Genomic DNA, 19,542 nt, shown 5'->3' on the forward strand with positions numbered 1-19,542 from the left:
GGGGGAGTTGATTCCAGAGGGCCGGGGCCGCCACAGAGAAGGCTCTTCCCCTGGGGCCCGCCAAACGACATTGACCCGGAGAAGGCCAACTCTGTGGGACCTTATCGGCCGCTGTGATTCGTGCGGTAGAAGGCGGTTCCGGATGTATTTAGAACGAGACACATTTTAAGACCGTTCTCATACATTTATTTGTTTATTCAATTTTTATGCCGCCCGACTCCCTAGAGACTCTAGGCGGCTCACAGCCAAAAATATAGAGCATCCAAATAATACTAAAACCTCTAAAAACAGTTTAAAAACATTTTAAATACAACAGTTGATCCCATGCATAACATTTATGGCTGAATCTCAATGGTTACCACCATCATATCAACGGCCCCAGGCCTGTCGGAAAAACCAGACCTAAAGGTCCAAAATCATTCCAAAAACAGATGTAATCGGAAGTATGGTACCTCAATTTAAAAAAATATTTACAAAATGTCAACGTGCTCTCCTTTTCAAACCGAAAGGAACATTTAAAGAAATCCTAGATCAATATCAATTTTTTATGAATGAAATACAAGTTCATAACAAACCTTCACATTAAAAAAAATACACTGTTAACAGCCCAGGGAGCGTTGTTAATGTCAGTTTTTCCCAGCTACAGACTGCAAAATGTGGGAATTGTTTTCTTTAACCGATCGCAAACAAATTGGACGTTGGTTTTGTTAACTTTAGGGATAATAATAAATTCTCTCAAGCTATTGGTCTCCTTTTCCCAAAGTTGAGATACTTTATTTTTTTTTAAAAGTCAACAAAACCAAAGTCCAATTTTGAGATTTCATTTAAAAGACACAGGACGCTATTAAGAATCGCCTAATCTGGTTTTGAGGGAAAGGCACTACAGATGCGAGGCTCGAGAGCCTTAAAATCTATCCCATAATAACCATTTGCCATTATATAAGTTGCTCATGGATACATAAATGGAGCTGATGGATGACGTAGAGTATTCCCGAAAGATCTATTGCTAGTGAACCAGGAAATTGACTTGGATAACTTTTCTTTACCGGATACACAAAAGAATTCTGTTAAGATCTTGAAAGATTTTATTAGAAATAACAAACAAAATGACAAAAAAAATTACATACTGGATACATGAAAAGGAAATTTAACATTCTGAAAGATTTCTGGCTCAAGAAAACAGGTGAACAGAAACCTAGCTCTGGGACTCTTTTTGGAAGGGATTAAAAAATAATATCCTTAAAAACGTGGGGAAGGAATACAAAGTCAGTTTATTCAAGCTAAAAGGGGAGAACTATGCATGGTCACCCTTACTGGACTTTTATTGACAATGAACAATTAAAAAAAATTATTGGTTTATTTACTAAATTAACAACAAACAAAAAATACATAAAAGAAGACGTGCCCATCACCAATAAAAACCCCACCACCATTTAGAGAGTTATATTATTTACTGTAAGTTTCAATTTCTTCCTTAGCTCCGGTTTACATTTCTTTACATACAAAAAGTGATTGGAATTTATTTTTCACATTGTCATCATAAATTCTACTTAAGATATACAGTAGAACCCCGACTTACGAGACTAATTGGTTCCGGAAGGAGGCTCGTAAGTCGGAACGCTCGTATGACGAAACATTGTTTCCCATAGGAAACAATGTAAAGTCAATTAATCCGTGCAACAACAAAAAAAATCGCTGCCGCCGAACGCGAAAGTTAGCGTTCAGAGACAGCTGCGAAGCAGCGCGCGTGTTTTAAAAGGTTGCAGCCGGCCTGGGGGGCTCAGGGGGAAGCCCCCGAGCCCCCCAGGCCGGCTGTGACATTTTAAAACACGCGCGCTGCTTCGCAGCTGTCTGCTGAATCCGAACGCGGAAGTTAGCGTTCCGGATTCAGCAGAGAGCTGCGAAGCGGCGCGCGTGTTTTAAAAGGTTGCAGCCGGCCTGGGGGGCTTGCCAGCACCCCCCGAGCCCCCCAGGCCGGCTGCAACCTTTTAAAACACGCGGGATACGAGCGCCAAGGAGCTGTCTCCTGAAGCCGAAAGCGGAAGTTAGTGTTCGGCTTCAGGAGACAGCTCCTTGGCGCTCGTATCCCGAATGTGCGCTCGGGAGGCGAACAAAAATGTCGCTCCCCTCCCAGCTCTTATCTCGAGTAGCTCGTAAGTAGAGCTGCTCGTATGTCGAGGTTCCACTGTAATTTTTCACCTTAATTCCATCGTGCCATCAGCTTCTCCAATTTATTTTCATCAAAGTTATTTAGTCTTATTTCCATAATTTCGAAATGAATGTGGTCCACCATGTACCAGTACCAATTCTGGATTGTCCATTTATTGCTATCCTTCCACCCTAATACCACTACTGCTTGAGCGCTTTCCAAAGCTGCGGTTTTGATTTCTTTAAATTCTCGTAATTCCCCATATTTAACTAGTGTTGCTAATTCTTTTGTAATTATCCAATTAATGTTTAGCATATTATTTATTTCATTCTGTACTTCCTTCCAAAATTTTTGAACTTCAACACATTCCCAGAGCATATGCATAAAAACTCCTTTTATTTGGCAACCATGCCAATGAACAATTGACAAAATATTTAGATTTTTTTTAAAGTTCAAAGATGTGTTGTGGGGTAATGAGAGATTCCATTGCATTGTACTTTATATTTATTGATTGACTGATTGATTGATTGATTGATTGATTGATTGATTGATTGATTGATTGATTGAAATTGTATTGTATTTAGAGATGGTGATGTACTATTAAAATTGTTTTTCTCTGCTGGGGTAAAAAAAATTCTTTTCTTTTTAACCAATGTTTTTTTAGTATTTTACTGTTTGCATTTCCGTAGCAATTAGTATTGGCTTTCATTCTTTTCATTCATAATTCTTAAGAAAATTATTAGAGAAAAATTATAATAAGCTGCTTTGAGGGATTCCATTCCATTGTAGGGATAATACACATTAATGTTTCTCCGATATAAATAAACAGAACAAATGATGTTAATTTAGTTCTGTCCTCTGGAAGACTTACATGTTAACTCCTGATTAACGTGTTATATTTCCAAAGGCAGAAATAAAACAGGTCTCAAAATGTGTTTGTACTTTGCAACATACGTATCACAGGGTAATAGCCAATTATTTAAAAATTATTCACTTACTAATATGTTTTCTTAAAATCTCTTACTCACATCCAAATTACCACTATCAGTCAAACAGGTTATTGCATATTGCTAAACTTAGAGATTTTATTTCCTTTATTTCTAAAATTAGAGATTTTATTTTATTTTATTTTGTGATGAATTTTGCTGTATCAGTTTAGCAACGATTGTTTCCTGCATTAACGGTTTACGAGGTCATCTTTTCTTTAATTTTTTTTTAATTTTTTTTTTTTTTTTGCAGGGATTGTGAGCTTGTTCGCAATCAAGCTCAACCACACACAATAATTCCAAAACCAAAATGGGTCTCCAGGAAGGAATTTAAGTCAAGTCTTTTGAGGAATTCACACGTACACTATACAAGGTAATAAAATGACATTAATACGTACCTTAATAAAATTTGCATTGATGTAGTCGGAATCTTGGGTGGGAGTTTTTAATGTCAGTTTAACTCTACTGTGATCAACTGAAATAGAGATGATTTCGGAAAAATTACTTTGCAAGCTAAGGAGGTGTGCTCCCTAGCCAAAAAACCCCCAAAAAACCCAATTATAGGCAGTCTCTTAAAATAACCACTCAATTCCTTTAGCTAATTTTAGAAATACAGTGATACCTCGTCTTACAAACGCCTCGTCATAAAAACATTTCGAGATACAAACCTGGGGTTTAAAGATTTTTTTGCCTCTTCTTACAAACTATTTTCACCTTACAAACCCAATGCTGCTGCTGGGATGCCCCGCCTCCAGACTTCCATTGCCAGCGAAGCACCTGTTTTTGCGCTGCTGGGATTCCCCTGAGGCTCCCCTCCATGGGAGACCCCACCTCTGGACTTCTGTGTTTTTGTGATGCTGCAGGGGAATCCCAGCAGGAGACTCCCAGCAGCGAAAAAAACAGGTGCTTCGCTGGCAACGGAAGTCCGGAGGTAGGGTTTCCCAGCGAGGGGAGCCTCAGTGAAATTGCAGCATCGCAAAAACAGAGGTCCGGAGATGGGGTTTCGAGGACTTCGGTGTTTTTGTGATGCTGCGATTTCACTGATGCTCCCTTCGCTGGAAAACCCCACCTCCAGACTTCCGTTGCCAGCGAAGCGCTCATTTTTGTGATGCTGGGATTCCCCTGCTGGGATTCCCTGCAGCATTGCAAAAACACGGAAGTCTGGAGGTTGGGTTTCCTATGGAGGGGAACCTCAGGGGAATCCCAGTAGTGCAAAAACGGGCGCTTCGGCTGGCGAAAGGTGTGAATTTTGGGCTTGCACGCATTAATCGCTTTTCCATTGATTCCTATGGGAAACATTGTTTCATCTTACAAACTTTTCACCTTAAGTTTGTAAGACAAGGTATCACTGTATGTGCATATAGTCCTCAAAATATGAATACAATTGTAGCTGGAATCTCGGTTGTTGAGTAAACTTGGCAACTTTGTGGACTTCAGCTCTCCAGCCAGCTATGCAAATTACAAATGTTATTGACAACCTGCTAGTAAGATGCAAACCATAATATTGTAAAGATGTGCCATTTTATGACGGCTGGAAGTGCTTTATGAGCTGTAAAGCCATCTTTTCAAGGACACTGTAACTGTGGAACAGCCATTAAATGGCCGGTTGTGCGACAAGGACTATATAAGTGGTCTCAGCATCCCACTAATTTAATCACACAACAGGCAGTGAAGTGAGATGCTTCTTTATTTTGTTGCATTTATAAGAAGATAAAAAGCAGCCAAGGAAAACAAAACAAGGCAATGGTCATTATTTAAAATGCCAATACTACAGGACAGAAAAGAAATGTTTACATATTTAAACTTTCATTTTAATTCTAGTTAGGCTTTCACAAATGTCATTTTTGTTTTTTCATTATTTGAAGCTATCACTTAAATACGATAATAAGATACGATCATAAAATATATTCTGTGCACATTGAATATTCCTTTTCTCTCTTTTCCCTCCAAGTTGTAAAAAATAGGACTTTTAAAAAGTAGATGGGCATAATAGCATATTTGATGATTCAAAAAACACCCAAAACTTTTTGCTACCTTAGTTTGGCTACGAAACTTGGAGAGAATTTTTAAATAGAAGACACAAGCATGGTAAAGATAAAAAGGGGGATTAATTTAGGCAGATGGAACATCTTAGGAAAAAATATTGTTTTCTTAGAAACATAGAAACATAGAAGTCTGACGATAGAAAAAGACCTCATGGTCCATCTAGTCTGCCCTTATACTACTTTCTGTATTTTATCTTAGGATGGATATATGTTTATCCCAGGCATGTTTAAATTCAGTTACTGTGGATTTACCAACCACGTCTGCTGGAAGTTTGTTCCAAGGATCTACTACTCTTTCAGTAAAATAATATTTTCTCACGTTGCTTTTGATCTTTCCCCCAACTAACTTCAGATTGTGTCCCCTTGTTCTTGTGTTCACTTTCCTATTAAAAACACTTCCCTCCTGGACCTTATTTAACCCTTTAACATATTTAAATGTTTCGATCAAGTTCCCCCTTTTCCTTCTGTCCTCCAGACTATACAGATGGAGTCCATGAAGTCTTTCCTGATACGTTTGATGCTTAAGACCTTCCACCATTCTTGTAGCCCGTCTTTGGACCCGTTCAATTTTGTCAAAATCTTTTTGTAGGTGAGGTCTGCAGAACTGGACACAGTATTATTCCAAATGTGGTCTCACCAGCGCTCTATATAGCGGGATCATAATCTCCCTCTTCCTGCTTGTTATACCTCTAGCTATGCAGCCAAGCATCCTATTATTCTTAAATAATTACCAACTGATTCACCTACGTACAACGCTGTAAACGTTAACAGAAAAAAATAGAAACATTATTAAAAAGAAGAGATTCGGACTTACATGGCAGTATATCCTTATATCTGTTCTTCTTCACATTTTCTTCTTTTTCACCAGTGATGGTTGGGTAGATCTTTTCTGTTCTATATTTTGTTGACAACCTCCTCAGTCTCTATAATTAAAATGTGCTAAATTGTTACTTGTTTAACGGCTCCAAATCCATTTTTTCCACGTTGTGCGCACTTCAAAGGAATATTTTTCTCTATTTTCTTCTACAACTTTTCCCCCATGAACCTCTATATTTATATAAACCGTAAAGGCTTCCTCCCATACACACATACACACCATAACAACTTGTTTCCAAAATTAGGGACAAGCTAATATGGTGGTGGTGTGTGTGTGTTACTCTAGAATTAGCTATGCAACTGCTTGGTTGCGTTCGGGGGAAAAATTACTGGAGCTATTGGCGATTAAAAATTGACGGTGTAATTTGGAACCAAATGAGAGTAAGATTTAAGATAGAGGAATGTACACAATTTTCTGACACTAGTTCTTTATCTTTTTTTAATCTGCTGAGCTTCAAAGAGGAATGCAGTCGTGTGATACCGTAAAGACTAATAATAGAGAATAATTTTTATGGAATTGCTAGCTCTCGTTTTATCAGTAACTGTTTGCATAGATTCTAAGCCACAAAAACATATGCAACGTTGTTTGCTAAGGGGAACCATACAAAGAAAAGAAAATGATAGAACATTTTGTGCAACAGAAGTTCAACAAATAAACCATCAAGCTAGTAAATTGCAGGTGAACAGACGACAAGAATTTTGGTCAAAGTGATAACATTCATTTTCAGGTGAAGCAAGAGAAACGGATTTTAAGTCTCCTTCAAAAATAACGACAACCTTATGTCTCATTTATGCCACAACCTTAAAGAGTTTTATACATGTAGGTCAAGCTCCAAAAACCAAGAAAGGCAAAGCTCTTTACTGTTCCTCACTTATAGGCAGAATCTTGTCAAACTAAAGCAGGCTGTCAGCTCCATAAAGAATATACAGTGATACCTCGTCTTACGAACTTAATTGGTTCCGGGAGGAGGTTCGTAAGGTGAAAAGTTCGTAAGCCAAAACAATGTTTCCCATAGGAAACAATGTAAAACGGATTAATGCGTGAAAGGGAAAAAAATCGCAAAAAAGGCGCACCGCTGGGTGCAGCCACTCGGCTGTCACCTTTTGAAACAGCCGGGCGCTTCTCGGCATTCACCCGAACCCGAACCCAAAAAGTTCGGCAAAAGCTCGGGTTCGGGTGGCCGCCGAGAAGCGCCGCCGCCTGGCTGTCACCTTTTGAAACATTCCCCCAACGCCGAACCCATAAGTTCGGCAAAAGTTTGGGTTCGGCATTCGGGTTTAGGAGGCCGCCAAGAAGCTCTGCCACCCGGCTGTCACCTTTACAGAAGAGCCGCGGAGGTATCAGCTGGTCAGGAGGCTCAAATGGAGGTGGGGAATCCCAATAGGGAATTCCATGGGCGGAGCTTTGACGTCACAAAGACGTCCTTCCTGGAGTCCACGTTTTGGCCGGGCAGGAAGGACGTCTCCGTGACGTCAAAGCTCCACCCATGGAATTCCCTATTGGGATTCCCCACCTCCGTTTGAGCCTCCCGACTGGCCAACAGCTCCGTGCTCTTCTGCAAAGATGACAGCTGGGCGGCGGCGCTTCTCAGCAGCCTCCCAAACCCGAACGCCGAACCCAAACTTTTGCCGAATTTCCGGGTTCAGCATTCAGGAGAACACCGAGAAGCCCCCTGACTGTTTCAAAAGGTGACAGCTGGGCGGCTGCGCTTCTCGGCGGCCTTACGAGCCCGAACACCGAACCCAAACTTTGCTGAACTTCCGGGTTCGGCATTCACGGTTGTGGGTTCATAAGGTGAAAAAAGTTTGTAAGAAGAGGCACAAAAATCCCGAACCCCGGGTTCGTATCTCGAAACGTTCGTAAGACGAGGGGTTCGTATCACGAGGTACTACTGTATAGGAAATCTGCAACTTACAACAGTTCATTTAGTTTAAAGTTACACCAGCACTGAAAAAAGTAACTTGTGTCCATTTTTTCGGGTGTCACAACATTTGCAGCATCTTCATGATCATGAGATCAAAAGCCAGATGCTTGGCAACTGGTTCATATTTATGACTATTGTGGTGTCTGCAGCTGAGGTGGGTTTTAGCAGGTTCTGATCAGTTCTGGAAAACCGGTAGTGGAGGTTTTGAGAAGAAACATAGAAACATTGACTGCAGAAGAAGACCTCCTGGTCCATCTAGTCTGCCCTTATACTATTTCCTGTATTATAACTTAGGATGGATCTATGTTTATCCCAGGCATGTTTAAATTCAGTTCCTGTGGATTTACTGACCACGTCTGCTGGATGTTTGTTCCAAGCATCTACTACTCTTTCAGTAAAATAATACTTTCTCACGTTGCTTCTGATCTTTCCCCCAACAAACCTCAGATTGCGCCCCCCGTGTTCTTGTGTTCACTTTCCTATTAAGAACACTTCCCTCCTGAACTTTATTTAACCCTTTAACATATTTAAATGTTTCGATCATGTCCCCCCTTTCCCTTCTATCCTCCAGACCAGTGTTTCCCAACCTTGGCAACTTGGAGATATTTGGACTTCAACTCCCAGAATTCCCCAGCCAGCATTTGCTGGCTGGGGAATTCTGGGAGTTGAAGTCCAGATAGCTTCAATTTGCCAAGGTTGGGAAACACTGCTCCAGACTATACAGATTGAGTTCATTATTTATTTATTTATTTATTTATTTATTTATTTATTTATTTACTTATTTATTTATTTAGATTTGTATGCCGCCCCTCTCCGCAGACTCGGGGCGGCGGAGAGATTATGTCTTTCAGTAGTTCGGAGGAGCAGCGTTGGCTTACCTGAATGGTATTCTCTGTGTGCTGTGGGGAGAGACCAAGCATGGGATAAACTTCAGTCGGTTACCAAGGGACTGAGTTAAAAAAAATAGATTGAAACATGCCTCGGTGGCACAGTGGTTATAGTGTAGTACTGCAAGCTACTTCTGCTGATCACCGGCTGCCAGTTTGGCAGATCGAATCTCAGTAGGCTCAAGGTTGACTCAGCCTTCCCTCCTTCCAAGGTCGGTGAAATGAGGACCCAGATTGTAGGGGAAAATAGGCTTCCTCTCTGTAAACTGCTTAGAGAGGGCTGTAAAGCACTGTGAAGTGGTATATTAAGTCTAAATGCTATTGCTATTGCCCTCTCTGCTCCGCCAACTCCCATGAATCAGTTTTCAAATGAAGGCGTAGACAATCGTCCTCAAATGTCAGACACTCTACATGGGGCTACTTCTGAAGAGTGTTCGGAAACTTCAGATCGTGCAGAATGCAGCTGCGAGAGCAATCATGGGCTTCCCTAAATATGCCCACGTCACACCAACACTCTGCAGTCTGCATTGGTTGCCGATCAGTTTCCGATCACAATTCAAAGTGTTGGTTATGACCTATAAAGCCCTTCATGGCACCGGACCAGATTATCTCAGGGACCGCCTTCTGCCGCACGAATCCCAGCGACCGGTTAGGTCCCAACGAGTTGGTCTCCTCCGGGTCCCGTCGACTAAACAATGCTGTTTGGCGGGACCCAGGGGGAGAGCCTTCTCTGTGGCGGCTCCGACCCTCTGGAATCAGCTCCCCCCGGACATTAGGACTGCCCCCATCCTCCTTGGCTTTCGTAAACTCCTCAAAACCCATCTCTGTCGTCAAGCTTGGGGGAACTGAGACACTTTCCCCTTGCCTATGTAGTTTCTGTGCACAACATGACTGTATTTATGTTTTTATTTACTGGGGTTTCTCTTTTAGATTTTTTATATGTATAATTGCTATTTTAGATTTTAATTATTAGATTTGTCATTATGTATTGTTTTTATCACTGTTGTGAGCCGCCCCGAGTCTACGGAGAGGGGCAGCATACAAATCTAATTAATAATAATAATAATAATAATAATAATAATAATAATAATAATAATAATAATTTGTAAGGTAGCAGCTGCAGCGACCCTGGACCTGACAAAGCAAGGGCAGGTTTGGACTCTCCCCACAGCACACAGAGAAGACAAGGTAAGCCAATGCTCCTCCACAATGAGGAGCATAGCCCCCGGACGGCAGGGACTCTGCCTGCCTCAGCTGTAGGGGTAGTGGTTCTGGCCAATGTACCAGATGGACCCGCGCACATGCTGGCAGCAAGAATGGCTGCAGGGCAACGGGGAAACTCCTCGCACCCACCCGCTGCAATCTCAGCCACAGGCAACAGACAAGTTGGTTAATAAATCATCGTTTTCCAAGGGATTGAAGTAAGAGAGAAAAATAGAAACGTCCCTCTAGGCTCGACGGAGTTTGAAAACTGACTCATGGGAGCTGGTGGAGAAGAGAGGGCATGCTTTAATCTATTTTTAATTCAGTCCCTTGGCAACCAACCGAAGTTTATCCCATGCATGGACTCTCCTTAGCAGCGCACAGGAGCACCAGTAAATGCCACCACTGACTGGCCCCGCCCCCATCTATTCTCTGTCCCCCGAGTTCCAGCTAATCGGGAGAAAATCTATCTATCTACCTACCTACCTACCTACCTACCTACTTACCTACAGTATCTATCTATCGATCTGTCGATCGATAGATAGATAGATCGAATCCCAGTAAGGAAGGGTGTGGCTAGCTGATGAGGCCAGAACAAGGCCGAAATGGTTCCATCCTAGTCTCCCTTAATTTTAAAATTTCAGCTAAAAACATTATATATATACATTATATATATATACATTTTTACAACAGCACGAAGCTTGAAACTTTAGCCTGATGATGGTGAATGTGATTTCACCGAAACGTCGCATAGACATGCAAAATATTACACAGGGCAAAACCCGAACTCAGAACAATCTACATATATATATACACACACACACACACACACACACCTACCTATCTACAGTATCTATCCATCTATCTATCTATCTATCTATCTATCTATCTATCTATCTATCTATCTATCTACATACCTACATACCTACCTATCTACAGTATCTATCTATCTATCTATCTATCTATCTATCTATCTATCTATCTATCTATCTATCTATCTATCTATCGGAGTCCAAGGAGAAAGGCGGCATGAATAAATAAACTGTAGCGATTCACTTAACAACTATGGCAAGAAAAGTCTTAAAATGGGGCAAAACTCACTTAAGAACTGTCTCGCTTAACAACAGAAATGTTGGACTCAATTGGGATCTTAAGTCGAGGACTACCTGTCATTTGGGAACTATTGGGGAGGAGCTATCTTTGCCCTCTTCCACACACACAAATTATCTAAACTGTGTTGTCTCTTCCTGCTCTGAAACGCTCTTCCTTCTTCCCTCTTGGGAATCCGGGCGACATCCCATCACGTGGATTCTTGATTTCCTGGCCATTTGCCATTGCTACAGCAGCCTAAAATAGGCGTTGATTGCTTACCTGAACGCCTCTTCTCGTACGGTGAGTGGGTACAGCAGTCACATGGGTTGCTCCTGTCCAATCCGTTGGAACTGAGCCTAGTATTAAAAAAGACTGCTGGATCCGCCCCTTCCCCAGAATTCGCGAATCCGTAGACTAGGCTCAGTAGTGAAGCTCCTTAATGTTCAACTCTCATGTGTTATAAGAAAATAGAATAGAAGGTAAAGAAGACCACACAAAGGGAGGGAAGTGACTGCTGTACCCACTCACCGTACGAGAAGAGGCGTTCAGGTAAGCAATCAACGCCTATTCTCCGTACTGAAGGAGTGGGTCCAGCAGTCACATGGGACATACCCAAGAGATAGGTCCCTAGGGTGGGAGTACATTGCTATCGTGAGAGATAACGGATTGGAGTACTCTTCTGCCGAAGGCAGCGTCCGCTGATGCGTACGAATCGATTTTGTAGTGCTTTATGAAGGAATTTGGCGAGGCCCAAGTGGCTGCTTTGCAGACTTCTTCCAACGGAGCCTGAGTCGCCCAAGCGGCAGATGTGGCAGCACTTCTGGTGGAATGCGCTGTAATATTCCTTGGAATGGAAAGGGAAGCTGTCTCGTAGGCCTTAGAGATGGTCCCTCTGATCCAACGACCTATTACTGTAGAAGACACTCTGGATCCCAAGGATCTGGGATGGTAGGCTATGAAGAGTGCTTCAGACTTCCGGATGGATCTTGTGCGTTGGATATAAACCTTTAGCGCTCTAGTGAGATCCAGAGTGTGCCATCTAGTTGCCAGGGGATGCTCTCGTTGGAGGCAGAAGGAAGGTAATATGATATCCTGAGATCTGTGGAACATGGAACTAACCTTTGGTAGAAAGGTGGGGTCCAGTCGCAGAACCACCTTGTCCTGGTGAAACTGACAAGGGTCCTGTCTGATAGAAAGGGCTGCCAACTCAGATATGCGTCGGGCGGATGTAATCGCCACCAGGAATGCTACCTTGAAGGATAGGTACCTGAGGGACGCAGAGTTCAGGGGTTCGTAAGGTGCCTGAGTAAGAGAGTGGAGAACCCGTGGCAAGTCCCAGGTAGGATATCTGTGGATTTTAGAAGGCCTGAGGTTGGCCACTCCTCTTAGAAATTCTTGGATTTCTGGAAAGGAGCGGAGGGGCTGCCTGCGAGGCCCCGCCAAGACGGAAGAAATGGCGGCCAGGTGTCGGCGGATGGTGCTGGTAGAGAGGCCTTGGTGGAAGCCTTTCATGAGGAAGGTGATTATCCTGTGGATGGGAAGACATAGGGGAGATAAGCCCTCCTGTAAGCACCACTGATGGAATTTGGACCAAGTATGGTCGTAGATCCGGTTGGTAGACCCTCTTCTAGACTTCAGGATGATTTCCACTGTGTCCGGGTCATACCCTCGCAGGTCTAAGTCCCTCCGGATAATAGCCAGGCGGTGAGGTGGAACCACTCTGGGTCTGGATGGAAGGAGGCCCCCTGTCGCAACATATCCTCCGAAACGGGGAGTCGCCAGGGGTCCTGGACGGACAGTTGTTGGAGGTCCGCGAACCAGGGCCTGCGAGGCCAGTGAGGGGCAATCAGAATTACTCGGGCCTTCTCCAGGAGGATTTTGTTGATCACGTCTGGCAAAATTGGAATTGGAGGGAAGGCATACAATAGACCTGGAGGCCAAGGACTCCTGAGAGCAGTGATTGCCTCTGCTCCCGGAGACGGGAACCTGGAGATGAAGTGAGGGAGCTGGGCATTGGCTTTGGTCGCAAATAGATCCAACACTGGATGGCCGAACCTGAGGCAGATTTGGTGGAACAGTGACTGATGGAGATTCCACTCGCCTGGATCTATGGTCGCTCGCGAGAGCCAGTCCGCTTGGACGTTGAGGCTCCCCGAGATGTGGTCGGCTAGAAGCGACTGGAGATTCTTCTCTGCCCAAAGGCCTAACTTCAGGGCCTCCCTCATGAGGGCCTTGGATCTTGTGCCTCCCTGTCTGCAAATATGGATTTTGGTGGCTATATTGTCGGTGAGAATCAGCACATGCTGGTTGGAGATGTGAGATTGGAATTGTTTTAGAGCTAGAGACACGGCTCTTAATTCTAGTCAATTGATGGGCCTGGAAGCCTCCTCCGGTGACCATGTGCCCTGAGCTAAAAGACCCTGGGCGTGGGCTCCCCAGCCCGAGAGGCTGGCATCTGTGGTGACTACAAACTGGTCGGGGCACCGGAAGGGAGATCCCTTGTCTAGGGCTGGAGAAGTCCACCACTTGAGGGATCTGCGAACCGTCGGTGGAATGGTGATGCGACGATTCGAGTTGCTGTGGCCCGATCTCTGGAATGGTAATAGAAACCACTGTAGTTCCCTGGCGTGAAGACAGGCCCAGGGGACAATACCAATACATGACACCATTTTACCCAAAAGGGAAGATAGGGTGGCAATGGAGGCAGATTGCTGGGGCAGGATGCGAGCAATGAGATCCAAAAAGTTGCGTTTTCTCTCAGTGGAGAGGAAAACCTGGGATATCTCAGAATTAATGATAGTTCCCAGATGCAGAATGGAAGTGGATGGATCAAGGTGGCTCCTTTTAAGATTTATGGAGAAACCATGATTCTGTAGAACCGACATGGTAAAAGAGAGGTCTGCAGCCACACCAGTTCTGGAATTTCCATGAATTAAAATGTCATCTAAATAACATAAAATATGAATGGGAGAAGCCCGGATATGAGCCGCCAAGGATCCCAAGAGTTTAGAGAAGACTCTGGGAGCTGAGGAGAGCCCAAATGGCATAGCCCTATACTGAAAATGCCTGCCTTGAAAGGCAAAGCGCAGAATTTCCTATGGACCTTGACAATGGGGATATGGAGGTAGGCCTCCGTGAGATCCAGAGACACCATAAAGTCTCCCCGATGTAGAGCTGCTAAAATGGAAGGTAAGGAATGCATTTTGAATTTCCTATATTTTATGAACCGGTTCAATTTTTTTAGATCTAAGATGGCTCTCCAGCCTCCAGAGGTCTTAGGGACCATGAAGAGGATGGAATAAAAGCCTAAACCTCTCTGGAGAGAGGGGACCGGTTGAATAGCTCTAATAGTCAACAAATGAGAAATAGCCTCCTCCATTCGGATACGAGATGGAGGGGAACTGGGAGAAGGACAAGAAATAAAACGGTTAGGGGGAGGTGAAATGAACTCTAACCTTAGGCCCCTTTCCACAGTGTCAATGACCCAGGGGTCCTTACAAGAACGGTGCCAGGCGGAAGAGAACCAGGCTAGGCGACCGCCTATGGGAAAGGAGGAAAACTTACCATCTGGCTCTTTGGAAGCCCTGGTAGAAGAGGATCCTCTCTGATAACGGGAACCTCTGCCCCTGGTGGTTCTAGATTGGGATCGAAACCGAGGGGAATACTGACCTGGACTCCTTTGAAATGCGAAGCCCTGATCCTGTTGACGCCCTGTGCGCCGAAAGGGCTACGGTTTAGGGGCCTTCTTGGTGGTAGGTCCCAAGACCTTTTTCTTGTCTGTGGTCTCTGTAAGGAGAGGGACCAGAAGGTCTCCGAAAAGGAGGTTACGTTTCAGCGGACCCATGGCTAACTGCCACTTCTGTCTTACTCCCACCTGCCAAGGGCGGAGCCATAGAAGTCTTCTGGCCGTTGTGGAGGCTGCTACTGACCTGGCTGCAAATCTGGAAGATTGGAGAGTAGCATCTGCTACATATTGGGCAGCTGCGAAGATTTTGTTGAAATCCTGTTGGCCCCGTAAGTCATCTGGAGGCAGGTGTGGTTGGAGCTGACGAAGCCACAAGAGCATAGCTCTGGAAAAGAAGGATGCCGCTGCAGCACTCTTAATGGCCCATGAGTCTGCAAGAAGACTCCTTTTGAGCATTTGCTCAAGTCGTTTGTCCTCTGGCCGGAGGACCTCCTCTGCTTCGCCAGGCATGGCGGCAGTCGAGTGGAGAGTCTTCACTGGTTCATCTGGCTTGGGACATGTTAGGAGTTCCTCATAGGCGGAGGAGAGCTTGTAGAGCTTCTTGTCCTTGGGAGTGGGAGTAAGGCCAGCAGTTGGGTGGTCCCACTGTTTAAGCAAGGCATCCTTAAACAACTTGGGCATAGGAATTACCTCATTGTCTTCCTGTTCTTTCATGAAATAAGGAAGATTTTCCTCCGGAGGGTCTGAGGAAGAAGTAGCCTGTTTTTCTTGCCCGGCTAGCCCCGTGGATACTCTAGCTTTAAGCAGGAGAGATTTGAAAAGCTGCGAAGGAAAGATAGCAGCTGGGGCTGGAATCTTAATCTGAGATTCCTCATCTTCCGACAGACGCTGAAATGGGTCATCATCCTCTTCTGCATCCACGTCCTCATCCTCTTCCTGAGAGGAGTCAGAGACCTCCATGGCTGGGGCTCTGTAGGAAGGAGAAGAACTCACGGGACGGGAGGAGCGTGGAGGGGGATGAGACAGAGAAGGCACATTGAAAGATGAGAGTTTAGCGTCAATGGTGTTAGTCAGAATAGTCAAGATAGACTGAAAACTCCGGTGGCAAGGAAGAAATATCAGCCGGAAAAGCCGGAGGATCCCTGAGGGCCTGAGCAGGTTCTGGCTGGGAGGAATCCTCGGTAATATCTGGCTCCTCTGGACCTAAACCCCATAGGTTAGGTTGGGGTGGATTTAGGTTTGGCTCATCCAGGGATAGCACAGGAACCCCAGAAAGAGGCAGGTTAGAGGCCTCCGGGGGGGTTGGATTGATATGCACTTGGGCCTGCACCTTAAAACGTTTGGCTGATTTAACATGTATTTTTTGTAGGGCTAGGTCCCTTCTCTTCTCAGCCCTGGTGGGCTTGGCTAAGGAATGGGTGCCTGAGGAAGAGGAGGAAAGAGGCCTGGGGAACTTCAGTAGAATTACCAGTAGGCCTAACCTCTTTGGGACCTTTGGTAGTGCCTCTCTTGGGAAAAGAAGCCATAGTCTGACAATTAACAGAAGACAAGGCTGAGCCAAATAACTGAATAATTAGGGAGAAGAATTTCAAAGACTTCCCAAGAGGAATGGATCCTGCTCCGAGGCCTCGGAGCTGCTGAGACTTGAGGGCAATCTGGGCAAACCCAGAGTTCGTGTCCCCAAATACAGCGTGGCCAGCCTCCCTAAACTTTAATTAAAGTAACCAAGGCACTCTGGTTGGAGGCTTAGCCGGTGGAGAATTAAGCCTGAGCGTCCCAAAGCCCACTCCGGGATCCAAGCGGTGGACTGAGGCCTACGCGGCTGGCAGGAGGCCAACACGAGAGGCCTAAATTTAAAAAGGGCGCGAAGGCCTTCGCGCCGAAAAATCGCTCCGTAATAGACTTCTTAAAGGGGAAGCGATCGACTAAGTCCAGGAGACTAGAAACAAGCGTCTCACTCCGCAGGAGGTATTTCTTAAGCCCTTTAACAATAATACTATAATAAATCAATGAAGCAATACTTGCACCAAGACCTCCAGGCCAAAGGATTAAAGGAATCCACAAGCGGCAGCGGGGATCGTAAACGGCAAAACAGCCGGGGGAAAACGAAACCGCAACTTCTCCCAAAGGAAAAAAGCCGAGCCACAAACGGCTGGCGCTATTAGTGCAAGTAAACAAATAAGGATAAACAATTCTTACTACTTTGAAGGAAAGATCGAAGGGAAGGTGTTAGAATGTTGAACGAGCTATCACAATACAACCGCAGGATATGCGAACTGAGCGAATTCTGGGGAAGGGGCGGATCCAGCAGTCTTTTTTAATACTAGGCTCAGTTCCAACGGATTGGACAGGAGCAACCCATGTGACTGCTGGACCCACTCCTTCAGTACGGAGAAGCAGCACGCAGATATAAGTGCACTGGTGTGCCTTTCGTCCCCTGTCCAATTGTCTTTCCTTTCTCTCACTTAGCATATATATTTTCTTCCTTTCATATATCCTCTCCTCTAAGTTCACTTTACCCTTATACAGTGAACCCTCGAGTTTCGCGTCCTCGAGCATCGCGAAAGGGCTATATCGTTAGTTTTCAACCCGGAAGTAAACTCCACCATCTGCGCATGCGTGCCTTTTTTCTATGGCCACGCATGCGTAGATGGTGGAGTTTCCCTGGGCGGCTTCCCTGGGTCTTCCCCCTCTTGCCCCGGTACGGCGGCGCGAGCAACGGCGTGGGCGGGCGGGCAGCACACGCGGGGACACCCCAGCTCCGCTTCCCAGCTGGGAAGCGGCCCCAGCAACAGCGTGGGCGGGCGGGCGGTGCGCGCGCGCTTGGGGAAACCCCAGCTCCACTTCCCAGCTGGGAAGCGGCCCCAGCAACGCGCGCGCGCTTGGGGACATCCCAGCTCCGCTTCCCAGCTGGGAAGCGGCCCCAGCAACAGCGTGGGCGGGCGGGCGGTGCGCGCGCGCTTGGGGAAACCCCAGCTCCGCTTCCCAGCTGGGAAGCGGCCCCAGCAACGCGCGCACGCTTGGGGACATCCCAGCTCCGCTTCCCAGCTGGGAAGCGGCCCCAGCAACAGCGTGGGCGGGCGGGCGGTGCGCGCGCGCTTGGGGAAACCCCAGCTCCGCTTCCCAGCTGGGAAGCGGCCCCAGCAACGCACGCGCGCTTGGGGACATCCCAGCTCCACTTCCCAGCTGGGAAGCGGCCCCAGCAACGGCGTGGGCGGGCGGGCGGCATGCGCGCGGGGAAACCCCAGGCGCGAGCAATGGGGTGGGCGGGCGAAGGGCGGGCGGCGGTGGAAGTAAAAACACCATCTGCGCATGCGCAGATGGTGTTTTTACTTCCGCACCGCTACTTCGCGAAAAATCGATCATCGCTTTGGGTCCTGGAACGGAACCCTCGCGATGGTCGAGGGACCACTGTATATACAGTATTACCACACGTCTATTTTTCTTCCTATGTATTTGTGTATTGGACAAATGAATAAATAAAAAATAAAAATAAACTTTCTCCCATTTTAAATTCATGGCATAGAACCAGACTATCTCCGAGACCGCCTTCTGCCGCACGAATCCCTTCGACCGGTGAGGTCCCACAGAGTTGGCCTCCTTAGGGTCCTGTCAACCAAACAATGTCGGCTGGCGGGACCTAGGGAAAGAGCCTTCTCTGTGGGGGCCCCAACCCTTTGGAATCAGCTCCCCCCGGAGATTCGTACTGCCCCCACACTCCTCGTCTTCTGAAAAAGTTTAAAAACACATCTTTGCCACCAGGCCTGGGGGTTCCTTAGATCTTCCCCCTGACCAATGAATGCTTTAGTTTAACTGTTGAATGAATGATATTGATAGCTTTTTAATTAGAATTTTAAGATTGTTTTTTAAGGTATAAATTGGATTGTTGTTATTGTTTCCTGTTTTTCTGTACATGCTGTGAGCCGCCACGAGTCCTCGGAGAGGGGCGGCATACAAATTATTATTATTATTATTATTATTATTATTATTATTATTATTAATTGGATTTGTATGCCGCCCCTCTCTGTAGACTCGGGGCAGCTAACAACAATGATAAAAAACAACATGTAACAATCCAATTTAATAAAACAACTAAAAAACCTTATTATAATCCAATTAAATCAAAATCTAAATCCAAATTTAAAAACCCTTGTTGAGTTCCGCTTGGGAAGCACATGATACATGAGGAGGTTTTTTTAAAAAAATGGCACACATATGAACAGAGGCTGGATTTTTTTAAACCGCAAGAATACAATTTCCGATTGAAAACTAGCGCGATAGCAATTATTACCTCTTCGTGTTCAGGGAGATGAAGTCCAGCACCGTATAGCGGGGTTTATTTACTATATATGTATAGAAACATAGAAACATAGAAGACTGACGGCAGAAAAAGACCTCATGGTCCTCTAGTCTGCCCTTATACTATTTTCTGTATTTTATCTTAGGATGGATCTATGTTTATCCCAGGCATGTTTAAATTCAGTTACTGTGGATTTACCAACCACGTCTGCTGGAAGTTTGTTCCAAGGATCTACTACTCTTTCAATGAAATAATATTTTCTCATGTTGCTTTTGATCTTTCCCCCAACTAACTTCAGATTGTGTCCCCTTGTTCTTGTGTTCACTTTCCTATTAAAAACACTTCCCTCCTGAACCTTATTTAACCCTTTAACATATTTAAATGTTTCGATCAT

General features: G+C 45.1%; 1 protein-coding gene across 1 annotated transcript in view; it reads right to left on the reverse strand.

Annotated features, from left to right (window-relative positions):
• PTPN12 (protein tyrosine phosphatase non-receptor type 12) overlaps positions 1-19,542 on the reverse strand; it is a 78,113-nt gene that overhangs the window by 33,965 nt on the left and 24,606 nt on the right. The window contains exons 2-3 of the mRNA XM_070755104.1: positions 5,995-6,103; positions 3,534-3,610 (exon numbers count right to left, since the gene is read on the reverse strand). Coding sequence (XP_070611205.1) covers positions 3,534-3,610; positions 5,995-6,103 — 186 coding nt within the window. The remainder of the gene's footprint in view (positions 1-3,533; positions 3,611-5,994; positions 6,104-19,542) is intronic.

This window comes from Erythrolamprus reginae, chromosome 6 (genome assembly GCF_031021105.1).
Source record: "Erythrolamprus reginae isolate rEryReg1 chromosome 6, rEryReg1.hap1, whole genome shotgun sequence".
Classification (NCBI taxonomy): Eukaryota; Metazoa; Chordata; class Lepidosauria; order Squamata; family Dipsadidae; genus Erythrolamprus; species Erythrolamprus reginae.